The sequence below is a fragment of the Callorhinus ursinus genome, unplaced genomic scaffold (assembly GCF_003265705.2).
Source record: "Callorhinus ursinus isolate GAN/ISIS: 27379988/994484 unplaced genomic scaffold, GSC_fseal_2.0 scaffold14, whole genome shotgun sequence".
Lineage (NCBI taxonomy): Eukaryota > Metazoa > Chordata > Mammalia > Carnivora > Otariidae > Callorhinus > Callorhinus ursinus.
Window position 1 is genome coordinate 41,185,923 of NW_027397076.1, and position 18,112 is coordinate 41,204,034.

Genomic DNA, 18,112 nt, shown 5'->3' on the forward strand with positions numbered 1-18,112 from the left:
GTTCCCTTTGTTTTTTTTTGGAGGGGAGCAAATTTGTAGTTATTATAGAGACTGACATTTCTTACATATTCCTTTAACTACAAATAAATATCCTTTCAACAGTTATTAAAATCAATACAAGAGGGGCCCCTGGCTGGCTCAGTCAGTAGAGCATGCGACTCTTGATTTCAGGGCTCTGAGTTCGAGCTCCATGTTGGGTGTAGAGATTACTTAAAAATTAAAAAAAAAATCTTAAATCAATACAAGATACCTCAGTCTGACTATGTTAACTGCTGTCGTAAGATGTAATCCTATCTAGTGAGTATATGTAAGTAATCCTATCTAGTGAGTATATGTACACTGGTGTTGATCTGCCAGAGTACTGTAAAAACAATTCTGTATTAGAATCAGGTGTAATTATTTACAACTCCTTGAAATCCCTGTGTTTTTCTCTAATCTATACTTACGTCATTCCCTAATACAGAATTAGGGGCACATAAAACATTTAAGTCTATACTAATTCAGAAATAGAGGCATTAATCCTAGAGATATTTATAATGGTAATTCAGAAAATATGAAGAATGCCAAAATAAGATTCCCTTCAGTATCTGATGTTAAGAAAGGCATGTTTTCATGACAAGAAATCACAATTAGCCAAGTTACATAGGTGCAAAAGTCATGCTTTTAGAGATACCACGTCTCCCGCAGTTATGAAAACCATATTCTTAGAGAACTATGCTATATATACTCTTCCCCAAAATAATATGCCTGAGAATTCAGGTTCTCCTTTCCCAGCCCCCTGTCTCTTTCTAAAAGAAGGAATACTTCTCTCTTACCCTAGTTCAAATAAAGGGAAAAGTAAAAATATTGGGATCTGTGTTGAGAAAGTGAATGGTTCTAATACAAGAAAGGTCGTTTCCATTTCTTTACTTTTATCAAAATGGAAAGAAGACCCAACTGAGTTGTCATTTGATAGATGATTAAACACATTTTTGATGACAGTGCCATGTAATTTTTGGCAAATATAGGAACTCAAATAAGTGAGTTTAATTTCCTGGATTAGTGTCAAGTACAGCATAGGGAATATAGCTAAATAATTTTGTAATAACTTCGTATGGTGACAGATGGTAACTACATCTATCATGGTTATCATTCTGTAACATATAAAAATATCAAATCACTATGTAGCATATATGAAACTAATATCATATTGTATGTCATTTATAATTTTTAAAAAGTCTGCCCTAGGAAGAAGTATTTGAATTTTTAGCTATATTCTCAGTTTATCAGAAGAAGTAATTTTCTTCAAGATCCTAAACTATTTTTTAAAATTCTTATGTCTCGGGTCAAATGATTCTTTTTTTGATGAAAACTATTTTAATTTATTAACTATAAATTTGGTTAATTTGAATAAAATTAGAAAGCTTCATGTTAATCTGGACTTCTAAGAATTGGTGTTCCAATAATGCAAAAAGAATGTCTCAGGGTGACAGCAGAACAGCATTAAATTTAATCATATGCAAAGCTATAAAGTACTACAACATAGAAATAAGAGCTTCAGTAATGACTTTTCCACTGTTTTACAATAAGAATTTAGTTTCTTAAAAAAATGTTTTCTGTGTAGTATTACTCATTCTAAATTTTTTAAAAAAGCTTTAAGCTTTAGCATCCTTTTGAATTTACTGAATAGATTTTTTCCTAACCCAACAGATCATTAAAAAAAAGTTGACTTTAAAAATGCTTGGAATCCCAACTGATTGTACACTGTATGACAGGAATAATGAACAGATTCTTGATTACTATCATTTTTTTCAATGACTTCCTAGAGTAAGAAGCCCTATTACTTCCAAATAAAGAGTTTGAAAACAACCATCTTACGCCATGCTGCTTTCCAGTGGAAAAGACCATATCACTCCCCTGCTTCAAATCCATCTGCAGAGTTGCTTCTTCCAGGAAGCCAATCATGAGCCTCCTAGGCCTTGACAATGAAAAAGACAAGGGTTGGAGTGCTCCTCAATCTACTCAACTGATGCTAATTAAAATTACCTCCAATAATGCGAAATTTTAAAACTAGACATTCTCTCAAAGATTTAGGGCATTAGAAAACTATTTTGTTAACTTATTTGTACCACTGGGACATGGTGGTGTCTGCAATCATAACTACTCAGGAGGCCGAGGCCAGGGGTAACCTGAAATCATGATTTTTGAATTCTCTGAAGACTGAATATGCACAAACACTTGCCTACTGGTTTGCCTAGGGAGAGGAAACTAACACTGTTCAAAAATGGAGATGATAAATACCATTACTGCAATAATACTAAGTGAAAAAGAGTTAAAAATACAATCAATTCTTTCTTCATTCACTAGGTGAAATGAGACTTGTAGGAAAGGAGAACAAATAGAGGGGTTATCAAAAGTAGACTTTTTCCAGTTACTCTGCTTAGCCCGTTGAATTGAAACAAAACAAAGTACCAACCTACTGCCTATTCATTTATGATGTTTTAGTTACTTTATATTCTTCAACTCATTTAATCCCCATGAAATATGGGTCCTAATATTTTCCTCATCTGGTGAGAAAAATGAATTGTGGAAATAACTTATATAGGGTAACACAGATAATAAATAAGAGAGACATGTTTTCAATCCAAGCAGTGTAACTCCATAACCAGTGCTCCTAATCTGTATTATTAATTTTTAATGTGTTCTTTTTTTTCTTCCTATATCATAGTTTTTAGACTGTTCCTTAGAGTCCTTGGATCCCATGAGAATGCTTCTGGGGCCATTAAGGAAAAGTAAGAGAAGGCCGATGGGACTCTACACCCTTTACCCAACCAAAACGACTTCACTACATCTGTTTAAATATTGAGGATAAAATTAAACTTTTCATAGTAATAATTAAAAAAAAAAGATTCTCATACTAAAAGGCAAAAAGTGTGAAAATCACAATTATCTAGACTATAATCCTCATGAGGTCAGGATCTATTTCCAAAGTTTCTCATATGTTTCATATTCAATAAATATTAGCTTAATAAATTAAAACTATATGGCAGTACCTATTCTCATCAAAAATATTTAATATTCATTCATACCATTACATCAGAGAAAACCTTGAATACAAATATTCACATTTTTGATGACAGTGCCATGTAACTAATAATATTAAACTAATGTAACTAATAATATTAAAATCACACTCAGATTGGTGCCACTTAGTTTTTAACCATAAGCAATCAAAAGGTTTCATTACCTCAAGGCTACTGATGGGTTAATAAGCATAATCCATTCTCACATACAAAAAGTAGGTATGCTTCCTACACATATTTCTTTAGATATATCAATAATCATACTGCCCGAGGTACTAAATATCTATGTATTTTTTTAGGATTATTGAATACAAGAAATCACACTGAAATTCAAATTGTCAGTAGAAATATTTTCTGAAGTTCATGAATTCTCTTCAGTTTCACAGAAGTTACAAGGAAACTTAAAAAAAAAGGATAATTGAGGAGACTATCTAAAAAAATTATTTTGAAAAAATCTACTCTGTTAGTTATCTTTAACCTCTTTCATCTGTGGACCTAACAACTTACATGCATGTTCATGAAACAGGGATAAAGGCTACCGAAATCATTTTGTATTCCCTTTAATGGTGAGTTTTCAGCTTCAGAGTGAACATCTAAATCAATCAAAAATCATAGAAACTTTAAGAAAATAAAACTGAAGTAATAGCTTTTTTCATTGTGGATTTGAATTAAAAGTCAAAAGTAGCAAAAATAAAAACTCAGTTTTTTTCTCTTGCCCAAAGTGATTGGAGATTTTAGCGAAAGTACAGTTTCCAGCCAAGACACAGACATGAAATAATATCCACTGCTTAAAAAACCCCTGAAGTTTTCATCTAAAATTTTTCTTACTTTATGATTATTACCAGAAAGTAACAAACTATCACCCTCCTGGCTAACAAACCTCCCTCTTATGGCTCTAATTTCAGTTGAAATGGAACATGTGAAGGCGATATATATTAAGAGAGGGTCAGCATTAGATTTACAAATTTATTGTAATAAAACTGTTTTGAAGTGAGGCAATAACTAATAGAATGAAGTTTCTGATACCTTAAACATATACAAGAAAGTTCAACAAATGCCAAATCCAGCTCAACAGAAGTGATCAGAAGATTTAATTTTAATACTCATTTTTAAGAAATTATAGTTAACCATCTGGAGACAAAACACTAAATAAGACTGTATTAAAGGCACAGGAAACTAGAACGTAATAATCCTTTAGAAGGAATTCAGTTTGAATGAAAGCCAGAGCTGCTTCTGAATGATTAGCATGAACATTAACTCTTGTTTTCTTCTGACCAGCTCAAATTTTTAATGCCTAGGCTGTTAAAGTATTTTCTTAATCCTTATAAGAAAACACCAAGGTTGGTTTTAGATTAAAAACAAAACAGAACAAAACAAAACCTCTCAAGCTTTATCAAGCGTCTAGAACCAAAATAATTTTGGCAGTGCCAGGACAGGAGTTACCTAAAAATTAATATGACTTGGTGATTTAAGAAGAGTTTTCTGGTACTGATGTAACCACCATTTATATAAAACACTTTCCAGAGATGGTACTACAGATGATTTTCAGTGGTCAGGTAGAATAGTCCCATAGATTTCCAAATAAAATTACAATCTGTCTGGCCTGTACCTATCTCTGAAAGCTCAGCACCCACACACTTTACCCTGATATCTAAATAGCTGCCAGAATCATAGTATGTTTTGGCTTGCTCTTCTCAGATGAGTTCCTTTTCTCCTCTCCCAGAAAAATAAAGATAAAAAATTTTAAAAATTGTTTATTTAACTAGCACTAGGATCCTAGAAAAATAATTTTGAATTAAGTAATTCACATTAAAGCATAAATAATATTAATCATCAAAGGTTTAAAGGAAGAGTTTATTAACCCTACACAGTATCTGCTGGAACAGAAAGGCTATTTTCTGAGTGGATCAACTTTAAACCAAGAAATCAGAAATTAAGTAATTATGTCCCCTACGCATTTCTAAAAGATTGCCAATTCCTGGTCTAGACAATTTTGAAAATTAAATTCTAATTTTCCAAAAAATACTGTAAAGACAATGGTTAATTTAGGATACAAATGTATTAATGCCAATGTACAAAAGGCATTATTTAGAATTTTGGATTTTGGATGGTTAAAGAGTCCTATACTATTCTCAGATAGTGAAAAAGTTATAATAATGTTCTTAATTAATCTATACTCTGTATTTAATCTATTATCTCTGGAGGATGCCTCCTAGGCATTAGAGATTCAGTATTAAAATATGAATTGAGAAAAGAAAATTACAGATTTAAAAATAAAATTTCAGAATTTGCAAAAAAACCCAACCCCCCCAAAAGGTTAAAACTGAAGTATCAAAAATAGCATACCATTATTTGGGGCTTTTTGAAATGCAGAATTCTATTTGTAAAAGGGAAATGAAATAACCATCTCTAATTTTATAATTAGTGACAGTGATATTAAAAAAACATATAGATCTCATTACTTCAAAGTCGATCAAAGACATAAATATTCAACAAGCTTCAAGAGGGTATAGACAGAGCAGGAGGAAAAGGGAAGCTCCATGGAGAGACAAAGGGAAAAAAGGGGCAATGATCAATTATATCCCCAAATTAAAAAGATCTTTAAGGGAAAGTAAGATTTGTTAAAATATGTATGCAAAAGAAAGTTCATAAAATTTTCTCATTAAAAAAAATCTTAATTTCACATTAAGGTTAAAAAAAAAAAGATTTAAAAATAAATTTATTTGGAGTTAGAGAACTGGTGACCATGAAAGATTTATTCTCTAACATTCCCACCAATGTCCAAAAACCCATGACAGTTCTACTGAAAATATAAAGGAATGATCTCACTCGGTTTTTCTTTTCAGAGAGCCTAGGTTTTCTGTTTGAAATTATATTTTTTGCATAAAGTGATAGTTAATCTTCTACCATGTGGTAATCAATCATATGCCACCTAATTGAGGAACTTGATAATATCGATATTCTACTAGCACTAGAATGAATGACTCAAACATGCATGTTTAAATCTTCCATGAAAACAGAAACTCTCAAAACATATATAATACTCATGTTCTGATATGTAAAACTCTATTCTTCTTTTATTGCTGATTTCCATGAAACATATGAGTTTCACTGTGGAAAGACCTACCTGAATAGCTGAGTTCATGAAACATGTATTTCCCAAGTTACTTAGGCCACAGAGGCCTGGCTGTTCATTGTTTCTGCCAGGTTCTGAATAATCATAGTTCTTATAAGCAGTATATGATGGGAGACAATAATTTGAGTTTTTCACACTGGAAGAAAACAAAGAATATATTTCATAATGCAGCCAATTATTACAATATAGTTATATGAGCAGAGTACTTCAAACCAATTTGAGATAGGTGGTCAGTCATTAAATTTTTTTATTAAAAAAATTAACATGTACTTTTAAAGACATGAACCTAAATCAAAATAACCCCTTGATACTTCTCATCCAATCAACAAAATCACTGCATACATATGCCACACCAACCAATACAAACCACTATTATATCTTTCTACCCTTGATTAGCTGGAGCAGCTCCACAGCTCGCTCCATTCTTCACTGCTCCATCAAATTTAAAACACTCAGATTTTAAACACCACCCGCAGCAATAAATCATCTCATTTATGTCCCTTTTACATCCTGCTACTGTAACAGAATGAGAACAGTAGAAACAGGAGGAGTTGTACTTTAGTTACAGGTGAGAGCAGAGATTTCCAAGGCCTCTGTGACATCACTGGTGTGATGCATTGAAGATTCTATTTATAGTTTCTATGCTAGACCAGCAAAATCTAGTATTCAAATGCAAAAAAAAGTCTGGGGTGATCAGGGCTGCAAAAATGAAATGATTCTAAGCAAGTACATTCCAGTATTTGCCTTTTCTTTCTTCCAGTTTGTTAGAAAATGTAGTTTTTTACCTAGATGAATATAACCTTAGGATAATCTGGACTATCAGCATTATAAATATTAATCTTAAAAAAAGCTATATAATTTTCAACCTTCGAGATCAGAGTAATTTTAGTTAATCAATAAGTTAAATTGTCCCTCTTTCTTTCTACATATAATAAAAAAATAATTTTGTGGAAAAGGATGGATTCTTCCTTAATTTTTAATAGGTTATCTTATAATAAAATATTTACAATAGACAGTTCAGATATAATTCAAAACCGTATTTTCAATCATTTTTTTAATTCATGAGAACAAACCTGAATGAGAATCAAGGTCATGCTAAAAGCAAATCACGATTCAAATAAAAGAATACAGTGTTACAAATAAACATGATTAATTAGTAACCCTGATAATCTCAATTGGCTACAATTTATTCCTGGTATTCTTTTTTAAAAATATTTTTTACTTATAATTTCAAATACTTTCTATTGTAGCTTCTATACTTTCACTTTATTATTTTAACAGTTTAAGAGAATTGTACTACTGCCAGTTATAACAAAGCCTTTAGTAAACACACACACACACACCCTCAACAAACTACACAGGTAAAACAGAACTACAATAATCCAAAACTACACATACAATGCTAACCTAATAATATTTTTACATTTTTAAGAACATACCCCAAACGTAAACAAAAAGACCAGTTCCCAGACTCAAAGAAGCAAAACCTCCTGATACTAAAAAAAAAAAAAAAAAAAAGTATAAAGCAAAAAATAGGCTCAAGCATCCTTTGTTTTGTTTTGTTCTGATATGTAAAACTCTACTCTTCTTTTATTGCTGATTTCCATGAAACATGTGAGTTTCACTTTGGAAAGACCTACCTGAATAGCTGAGTTCATGAAACACGTATTTCCCAAGTTACTTAGGCCACAGAGGCCTGACTGTTCATTGTTTCTGCCAGGTTCTGAATAATCATAGTTCTTATAAGCAGTATATGATCCAGATCACTAACCTTACGATTCATATTTTATATTCCCAATAACGACTAAAATGCAAGACACCTATTAGCAATTCAATATATGTTCACTCAGTGATTGATGACTGGATTTTCGAATCTAACTTTGAGGACATGTAACAAAAAGCTAAATCCTGTTTTTCTTTTATTCCTATAAGAAGTGCTAAAAATCAAGGTCTCTATATACAAAAATGGAAGGCCTGCATTTCCTACCCATTCGCCACACACACAAAAAAACAAACCCACACATAATTCCAGATATAAAATTATAATAAAATTTGAACAGAGTACACTATGTTCAAATGCATACTCATGCCTAGACACACACACACACACACACACACACACACACACACACACACACACACAAAGTGAAAAGACTAAAAAAGCACATTTACATGCTTATTCCTTAAGTACATATTCAGATATCTGTCTCTGCCACTAGTAACACAAATAGATGCTGGAAGCTCTTCTCTTCTTAGTGGCAACAGGATGGAATTTGCTGGGATAGGGATTTTTATTTACTGAGAAATGAACAAAAACTTACTTGCAAAAGCAGTTTGTCTTTTAAAATTTGAATCTTAGAGGATATCTACATTTCAGTTTAAGTGACAAAGTAAATATAAGCCTTGCCCAAAGACTGAGACAATCTAGATGCTCAATGATAATAATAAAAACTGATAAATTTAAAATATTTTAATACTCTATTGATTGGCCACTTGTAACCCACGTTATGTGCTTCCTAATTCAAATATTAAAGTAAGTAATGGAAAATACCAAAACCAGGAGTTCTTAAAACACTTCAGCAAGGTACAGGGAAACCTAGGCCTATGACTATTTTTTTCCTAAAGATGGCAAGCTAGTCCTTATCCTCTACGGCTGTGCTATTTTGCAAAAATAAATAAGTATGCCTGTAATCTTAATGAGAATTTTAGTATTATACTACATTAATTCTGTATTATAAACTATCACCCTAAATGAAGATACATTGAAAATCAAAGTAACTTATTTTTTGGTAAATTTCAGATTGACTTTTCAATTAGCACTTATATTTGACATTATAAGTATTATAAATCTATAATTTAATCCTCATAACTATAATTTTGCTCATTTTGCAGTTAATGAATGATGCTTTCAGCAAGTAACTTGCAAAGAGCCATATGGCTGGCTAGCTCTGGCAGTCTCCAAAATCAAGTTCTTTTTCATAGTTTAATCTCTTACAGGGAGTCATTTCCATTTCAAATAAAAGAGCTTTAAATTAATTAACATAAAAATAGAAATGTGCTCTGATGTGGAATGCCAAGAGTTGCGAAAACACATACATTAAAAAAGATTTTTTAAAGGCAGTGTTATATCAAAGCAAATGTAGCAAGACAGAAAAATGCAGGGAACAAAAGGAGAAAGAAACTGGCGCATATTAAAAATGAATTTAAATTATAATTTGAGGCAAAAACAAATACTGTATTGACTAGCAGGTAAAATTACTACATCAGAGTAAACAACTGATTCTTCATAATATTAGTCTTTAATAAAAGCTTTATTAAATTTATATGAAATAATTCTAAATATACTTTGTTATTATCTTTATGACTAATATCCTTATTTCTGGAAGTGAAAACTTTTTATCTTAGTAATGTATCAGTTTAATTCAAGTCTTGAATTTGTAGATAATTTCATATAACTTGTAAGTCATAACTACTGATTTTAGTATATACTTTGACACTTGTAGAATATTTCCATTTACATGATGTTTCAAAAGTGCACTTAATCTAAAAAAGGTCATTACCCATTTTACATACTTTTAAAGAAACTATGCTACTTCCACAATAAGTCTCAAACTCCCACTTATTTCTACAAGTTGAATGGAAAGAAATAAATTTTATGTGAAATAATTTATTATAATATTAATCCAAATATTAATTCAAATTCAAAATAATTAGTGTTAATTCAAATTCAAATTAAAAAACTTTCCATTTTACAAATGTTTAAATTTTGTTCTTTACTAAGAAAGTTAAGCTTTACTTTTATTTATTTATTTATTTATTTATTTATTTACATTGAACCTAATTTTATTCATGCTTGCCTTGGGATGGGGAACAGATCATTCAGTAAAAACATACAGTTAAAACAAAATATGTCTTATCATGTACAACTTTTAAACTACAATAATGATGTACCTTAATTACTTCCATGCGCACAAGTCTAACATTGCAGGCTTTGTTTTTGTTTTTTTTTTTTGTAAAAAACACAGTTAAGACTTCTAGGAGCATTTTATAATAAAGTAAGCTTTACTTTTAAAGCTTTACTTTTGAGCATGGTGGTACTTCAGTAGCTGTTGGCTATAAAAATTTCCTATTATGAAAGGACTATTTTAGTGCCTAAAATAAACAAATATAAATAGCTAAAAATATAATCTAGCCATAGAAGTAGAATCATTAAACATATTTCAAACTTAAGAAAATACTTCAATTCCTTTCCCAGTATCTTCTGCAGCCAGAGGTTTTAAGATCCGATTATACCATCATATTTTTACTATGGGAGGGAAATTAAGACAGAAACAGAAACACACCAGACCACATATACTAATATGACGACTCCAGTCAAAAGGTCCCAATACAGTCTATGTTCAATGCAGTCTACATACAATGTTAAAAATTTCTCCGAAGAATAACTATAAATATGTGTTATACCAGGAACTGAATTCTTTTATAGTAAATGTGGGAGCATCTGCAACTGGTAGAAACACAAGAAGTATTTTATCTCCCATGAAAAAATTACTTTTGATGAATTTAATTAAAAGATACCATATAAAATACAAACCAGATTATAGGGGTATTTCCTTTCACTTTTTTGCCTGTGGACATACATTTTTAAGTAGTAAGGAACATACTACATTCCAAGTTTGGATATTCATAACATCTTTGATATTTCACTATTACACGATAATGTAATGTTATTACACTATGATACACATGTCTTTTTATAAATTATTAAAATAAGGCAATTAATGTTTTAAATCTTGACACACATGGTAAATTCTTTTCTAAAAAGTTGGACTAATACTCCAACCACTCAAACGAAACCCTTGCAAGAATAAGTATCATTACCAGTGAGACTGAAGTGGAGAGAAGTGGATGGAGTTTTTATGGTTTTAATTTACACATCTGTAGTTAGTTGTGAATTTTTAGTATTTAAAATGTTTATATATTTTAATTATTTTGCTTTTATTGCCTGCTGTATCATTTGCCCATTTGTCTACTTGTCTTAGAAAATTTCTCACTGATCTTTATGACTTTGATATATTAGGAATATTTATCCTTTGTCATTTGTAGCAAGTATTTTTTTCCATTTATTTGCCTTTTCATTTTTGTATGCCTAACAATTAAAAAGTCAATTTAATATAAAGTTTTAAAGAGAAATTCTCAATAGTAATCCAATTTTCCCAACAAAATTTCTTGGATAATCTGCTCATTCTCCATTAGTCTACAGTGTTTTCTGATCTTATGTATAAAGGGCTGTTTCTGGACTGTCTTTTCCATTTCACTGATCTGTCGATGTATTCTTGGGTCACTACTATGCTGTTTGAATTCTTACTATCTTTACAACAGGTTGTGATATTTGGTAGGATTAATCCTTCTCATTTTCCTTTCCAAAATTATTTCGGCTGTTCTTATATATTTATAATCTAGGTGTACATTAAAAATTATTTTGTCAAGCCCTCTCTCCACACCAGAAATGAATTTTAAGGGAAAATTAACTAAACCTACAAATGCAATTAATGATGTTATTTTAAAAATTATTTCACAAATAGCCTTAGTCTCTCCAAATTTACTCTTTAGGAAATCAGATGCCATTTATGAACTGGAGAAGTAGTGCAAATATTTAACTACATAGAGTTAACCTAAAAATTAAACAACAATGTAATGTATATATTCAAGAAATAATAAAAAGATAATCATCTCTAGATTAAAGTTCTTCCCCTGATTTGACTGGACTAATCACAAATAATAAAAGCTTTCTTTTTATCCTTTTCTATAAAAAAAAAAACAACAAACCATGACAAGGTAATGTACCTTCAAGGTAATATACCCATGTCAGACATTATAGTGAAGCCCAAGTGATTTTTAAACTTTTTTCTTATGGCAATATAGCATACACTTTCATGTAACTTTCATAAATTCTGAGATTCTGATTCATGATGGGGCAAGGAAATTGTTTCTCTAAACTTTTTAAAGAAAAAGTGATTGCCTTTTTGATAAAACATAAAAATTTGTGTATGCTTTCCAGGTGAGAATCACTGATATATACTCTAAAAAAAAATACTACAGATTATAGGTGATTATATATCTAGCTCTCAAATGACATCTGAAATTTACACTCTTACTAAAAAACTGAGTTCTAATAGACTTCTGTATATATTTTCAATAGTGTTTAAAAAGTAAAATTCTGAAAGTACTTTATTTTTCTTTTAGTGGATTATTGTAGTATATGTATTAAATCAAGAAGTTTATAACTGTGCTTTCTTTCTTGTAAAGTTACTCCTAGAAGAACTGATCAGTAATTTAAAAGAAAATTCAATTTTAATGCATTAAGACTTTTATCCTATGTTTTAGATACAAGAGATTTTTGAAACCACAATAGGGCGATCAATTAAACAAAGAGTTTTTAAGATTCAGTGCTTACTTTCTGTTGTTGATGTTGTTATAATTATTTGATAGAGATGAAGGAGAGATCTTTGGTAAAGCTGAAAAATTGGATGCACCTGGGGACCTTTAAAAATATGAAAATGTTAAATTAGATAAAAAATGCTGAATTTTGAAATTAATTATGAAATAAAGAAAAGAACAGATGACAATGTATGTAGTAAATGAATGCTGGAAAACAGATTCATGAGCAAAATCACTATATATCCTTGTTTTTCTATTTCCTATGTATTTTTTCATATAAAGAATAATGGTACAAAAGGGAATTATTTTCAAAAGAAATTTATCAAATTAAATATACAACTTGGTATTTATTATTCCTATAAATCTTCGGACTCAATACATCCATTTCTGAGTTCAGGTAACCATTTTCAATGTTTTACAAACAATAATTTCCTTGTATCAGTGGAATTAAAATATCAATTTTTTAAGGAAGCATGTAAAGGAAATCCAATTTGTATCTCAGTAGGTACCATCACATTCTACTTATACACAACACTGACACAGAGATCCAAGGATTTACCAATTCTTTAAAATGTAAAGCAATAGGGATACAATAGCATAAAAGAATTCAAAACATAATCCCGAGAAGTAATTTTTGGCCAAATTATCAATGCAAAAACTGAAAAGACCTACATCTGACCATATATTACTCACCTCACTAATTCAGAATCTTTTTGGAGAAATTTCAATTACTAATGGCTTTTAATCAACCAATATGCTTTATGGGCATGATTTATAATTAACAAACTCATTACATAGGAATGATTAGTTTAAAATACTTATCAGCTCTCTTAAAGATTTAATTTTGTAAACAATTTTAATTTACTAGGCAATATCTAGCCCATGGGCTATAAAAAGCTGTCAGTCTAGTATCTCATTCATCATAAATTCTAAATTAGTGAGGCCCAAAGTGATTGGTTTTAAAAGATTATTTTATTTCCTTTAATCAGGTGCTAATGAGCAGTGAAATAAATGGTCAACGGGATTGAAAGTGTAATCTACAAAATCTGCTTGAAGTCTACAAATTTTAGGTGATTTAGATTTCACCATATCTATATACTTGCAATACATTACGCAGAATACATGGTGGGCAATAACATTTCTTACACATAAAAATTTTTACTTAACTTTTGAAAGTTTTATACATTATAAAATCTTGGTAAAAAATTTTTTTTAAGATTTTTAAAATTTTTATTTATTTGACAGAGAGAGACATGGCAAGAGAGGGAACACAAGCAGGGGGAGTGGAGGAGGGAGAAGCAGGCTTCCCACTAAGCAGGGAGCCCATTGCGGGGCTCGATCCCAGGACCCTGGGATCATGACCTGAGCTGAAGGCAGACGCTCAACTGACTGAGCCACCCAGGCGCCCTAAAATTTTTATTTTAAAGGAGTTTCTTTTTGTTGATACAGGTTGTATATAGGTAGATTACACTAAGTAAGACCTCTATTTAGATGCCTTTCTGATAGAAGACCTTATAACATATTATTTTAGTGTACTAAGTTCAAAACATAAGACATAATCAACGAAGTTTTAATATAAAACAACGTAGAGGACACATTTAAAAGGTTATCTTAATATTTTAAAAGGTACTAGTTTTTAAATATTAATAGAAATACAGAAGTATCCTGGCATTTTTGCCTTCATGTTAAGAATGCTCAATTATCAAAGGAAAAACCCCCCAAATTTATTAGAGATGGAGTTATAATGAATTAAGGAGGTTAATTTTTCAATTTAATTCACTTCAACTTTTCAGAAACAGAAATAAACTAAAATGTTCTCTTGAATTTTAATTATAGTCAAATTTATAGAAATAAAGATTCATTGGGCTGAAGCACATATATACATATTTTTCCTTTTTCTGCCCACGTGCAGCCTTTTTACTATTCATTAGCAACTCTATCCAAGGATAGTATTAGAAGTTTCTATGAAACTCATTGGAATACTCAAACATTTATTAAATGACTACTATATACCTTGTCCTTGTTAAGTACTAGGAATACAAGGACAGACAGTTCCTGACATCAAACGGCTCACAATCTAACAGCAGAAAATAACACATAAGCAAAATAACTATAAAGCAGTCGAAATTTTATATATAGAAATATAGAAATTAAATATAGAAATTTTAAAACTCTAACAAAATGTAAAATTTTGTGGGTAGTCACATGAGGTGATTTAAAATGATGTGCAAAGTTGGAGGGATAGGTGGAAACTAAAAGTGAGAGTATTCCTGGTGGAAAGAACAGCACATGCGAATGTATGGGACTGTAGTGTCGATGACGTGTTTAGGGAATTATCAATAAATTCAGTTCGGCTTAAAGAGTAGAAGTATGTAGTGACAGGAACAGAAGTTAATAAGGTAGGCAAGATAATAAAGGAGTTTTATGTTCTATAAATGAATTTATTAGATCTTATTCCATTGTGCTGGGCATGTTGAAAAGAGTTTATTTTTATTTTTTATTTTTTAAAAAGATTTTATTTATTTGACAGAGAAAGACACAGCGAGAGACACAGCAAGAGAGGAAGCACAAGCAGGGGGAGGGGGAGAGGGAGAAGCAGGCTTCCCACTGAGCAGGGAGCCTGATGTGGGCCGACCCCAGGACCCTGGGATCATGACTTGAGCCGAAGGCAGACGCTTAATGACTGAGCTACCCAGGCACCCCTGTTGAAAGAGTTTAAAAGGGTATCTACATAATCAGATTTGTGTTCTAGAAAGGTAATTCTTGAAAAAGAGAAAGGAGACTAAGAGATCATTTAGGAGACTGAAATTAATAAGGGTTGGGGCAAAGATCACAGACAAGGGTAGGCAAGGGCAACATGTCTTGGATGTTTAGGGAGTGGTTCTCAAAGAACAGTCAATGGACCCTTAGAGGGCTCCACGATTCTTTCAACATGCCCATCTATGAGGTCAAAACCATTTTCATAATAATATAAAGGCGTTACTTAAGTGTTATTTGGCCTTTTTCACTGGGTGGATATTTGCAATGATACTGCAAAAACAATGGTGGGTAACAATGCTGACACCTTAGCATGAGTTAAAGCAGCAGCACCAAATTATATACTAGAGTCATTGTATTCTTCACTGCCTCCTTGCAGTGGAAAACAGTTTCACTTAAGAGTATCCATGTTGAAAAGATAAAAAACATTAATTTTATTAAATCTTGACCCTTCAATACACTTCTTTTTAACAGTATGTGACGAACTGGCAAGTGTGCATAAAGCACATCCGTTCTATACTGAAGTAACATGATTGTCCTGAGGAAGAAGACTTGTGTGTAATTATTCGAATTTCAAGCAGAACTAGCTCCTCTTCTCACTGCACCACTCTTCCACATGAAACGCTGTCTGGCAGACATCACCTCAGAAATCAATGAAGGAGCTGTAACTTCAAGGAAAAACACTGAAAGTATTTGTTGCCAATGATAACATTCACGTGATCAAACAAAAAACAGAATTCTGGAAAACTTGACTTTGCCAATGTGAGGCTCGATAGCTTCCCACTACTTAAAGACTTTCCTCATAAGATTGGTGATGTTTTAACAAATGTGATTAAAAAATATTGTATGATGAAATATGTCAAAATTTGGAATATCTGCATAACTCAGTAAATCAATATTTTCCAACTGCATCAAGTTACACATGATAGATTTTAACTTTTAATAGTTTAACTTTTAATAGTATTAAAAGTTCATTGGCGTGGTTTCAGATTCCACACTGCAATTAAATTTTCATCATTAAAACACCACTGGTCAAGTTCTGATGTGCTATCAATTACCTGAAATTACCTCTCTGTGTTCTAACTGTGTATCTGTGTGAAACGGAGTTTTCTTTAAGCACTTCAATCCAAACAATACATCACAATAAACTGAATGCAGAAACACATATGAGAATTTAGCTGTCTTCTGTTTAGTCAGATAATAAAGAAATTTCAAAAATGTAAAACAATTTGTTTTTGAAGGTTATTTTTCATTAAAATATTATTTATGTCAAAATATAATGGTTTTAGTATTATTATAAACAAATATTTAAAAATTTATTTTTGATTTCTAATCCACATAAAAGAAGTTCTTTGGGTCCTTAATAATTTTTAAGAATGTGTCTCTCTCCATGTCTCAAATAAATCTTTAAAAAATAATTTTTATGAATATAAAGGGGTACCAAGATCAACATATTTTAAAACTTCAGGTTTAGGAGGTAGCATCTGCAAGACTGCTAACTAATTAGATGAAAAAAGAATGAGGCTGAAGGAGGAACTCAAGATGGCCTGAAATAGGGTATACAGGATATGGATTCAAAATTAGGTTGAGGGAACGGGAGAAGGTAAGGTAAAAAAGATTTTAGTTGAATCTTACATGGCAAATCCTACATGACATTTAGAAAAAGTCTGGAACCCAGAAGAGCGTTCTGGGCTAGAAAAATAGAATGGCCTATTTCTGTCAGTTCGAGCTGAGGAACAGAATTAGCATACAGTCCATCCACTGACTTTGAGAACCTATTATGGTATGAAAGAAGAGGTCATCAGATGGAAATCTGTGCAATTACCAATGCATTTAAGTTGTGAGCAAAGCTGCTGCATATAGACAGTGTAGCTGTACACCGCACAGTACCAAGGAGGGCCTTTCACATAGATTACAACGTGGAAGATGCCCAAGAGCTGTGCAGCACAAAACCCGCACAAGCAAACATGGCACTCCCAAAGAGGAAGAGCACCAGCCAGCCAGAGAATTGGTTAGAGAACTGTAAACAGTTCTTGCATCATGGATCAAATTAAGAGAAGTTCTTCAGGAGACAGTTAACAAAAAGAAGTATTAAAGAAAGGTCAAAAAAAGACTTTGTTAAATCCCGAATGGGTGGTAAGGAATAAGAAGTATGGCCTTTTTAAAGTTGGCTGTCAAAGGAAAAAAAAAAAACCCAAAGGATGGTATTTGGAGGAAGTTTATGTGTTTTTTTTTTTTTTTTTTTAAACAGGACAGATTTGTATTTATAGGCTAAGGGGAAGATGACACTGGAAAAAAAGAAGAAAAAGAATGAACTGTTAAAGTGAATGTCTACTATATGTGTGGCAGTATGGTAGGCATTTATATATATGTAGGAGGGAGGAGATAATGAAAGAAAAAGCAAGTTCTAGGAAGCACTGGGATAAATAACATTGGTAGAGAAATTGTCCTTTATAGCATAATGATCCTAAAGAGAAGGATGGATATGGTCCACAGGTGAAGCTGAAGTGTATCAACACTTTTTAAGTGCTGTTACAGACAGTACGGATGAATGTCACAGATCAGTTATCTATTCTGATTCCAACTTCTGACTAGATTACACATAGCCCAATCTAGCTAACATTTGTGGAGTTAATTTAGGGATTGACTAGTCAGTCTCTGGATTATAATCTGAGCCCTTTAGCTCTATTTCTTTGATGTAATTTGGAAATTACAC

At 31.5% G+C, this 18,112-nt stretch overlaps 1 protein-coding gene across 9 annotated transcripts in view; it reads right to left on the reverse strand.

The window, feature by feature from the left end:
- Positions 1–18,112, reverse strand: part of USP15 (ubiquitin specific peptidase 15) — a 114,166-nt gene that overhangs the window by 34,216 nt on the left and 61,838 nt on the right. For 3 of the 9 annotated variants that reach the window (XR_003210346.2, XR_012380759.1, XM_025882762.2), the window contains exons 7-8: positions 12,656–12,742; positions 6,190–6,334 (exon numbers count right to left, since the gene is read on the reverse strand). Coding sequence is in view for 4 of the 9 variants with exons in the window: in XM_025882762.2 (XP_025738547.1) it covers positions 6,190–6,334; positions 12,656–12,742 (232 nt within the window). In the remaining 5 variants the exon portion in view is untranslated. Of the gene's footprint in view, positions 1–1,857; positions 1,958–6,189; positions 6,335–6,584; positions 6,750–12,655; positions 12,743–18,112 lie in introns of those variants that run through there. The other 6 variants (XR_012380760.1, XR_012380761.1, XM_025882765.2 and 3 more) reach the window with 5 other exon arrangements.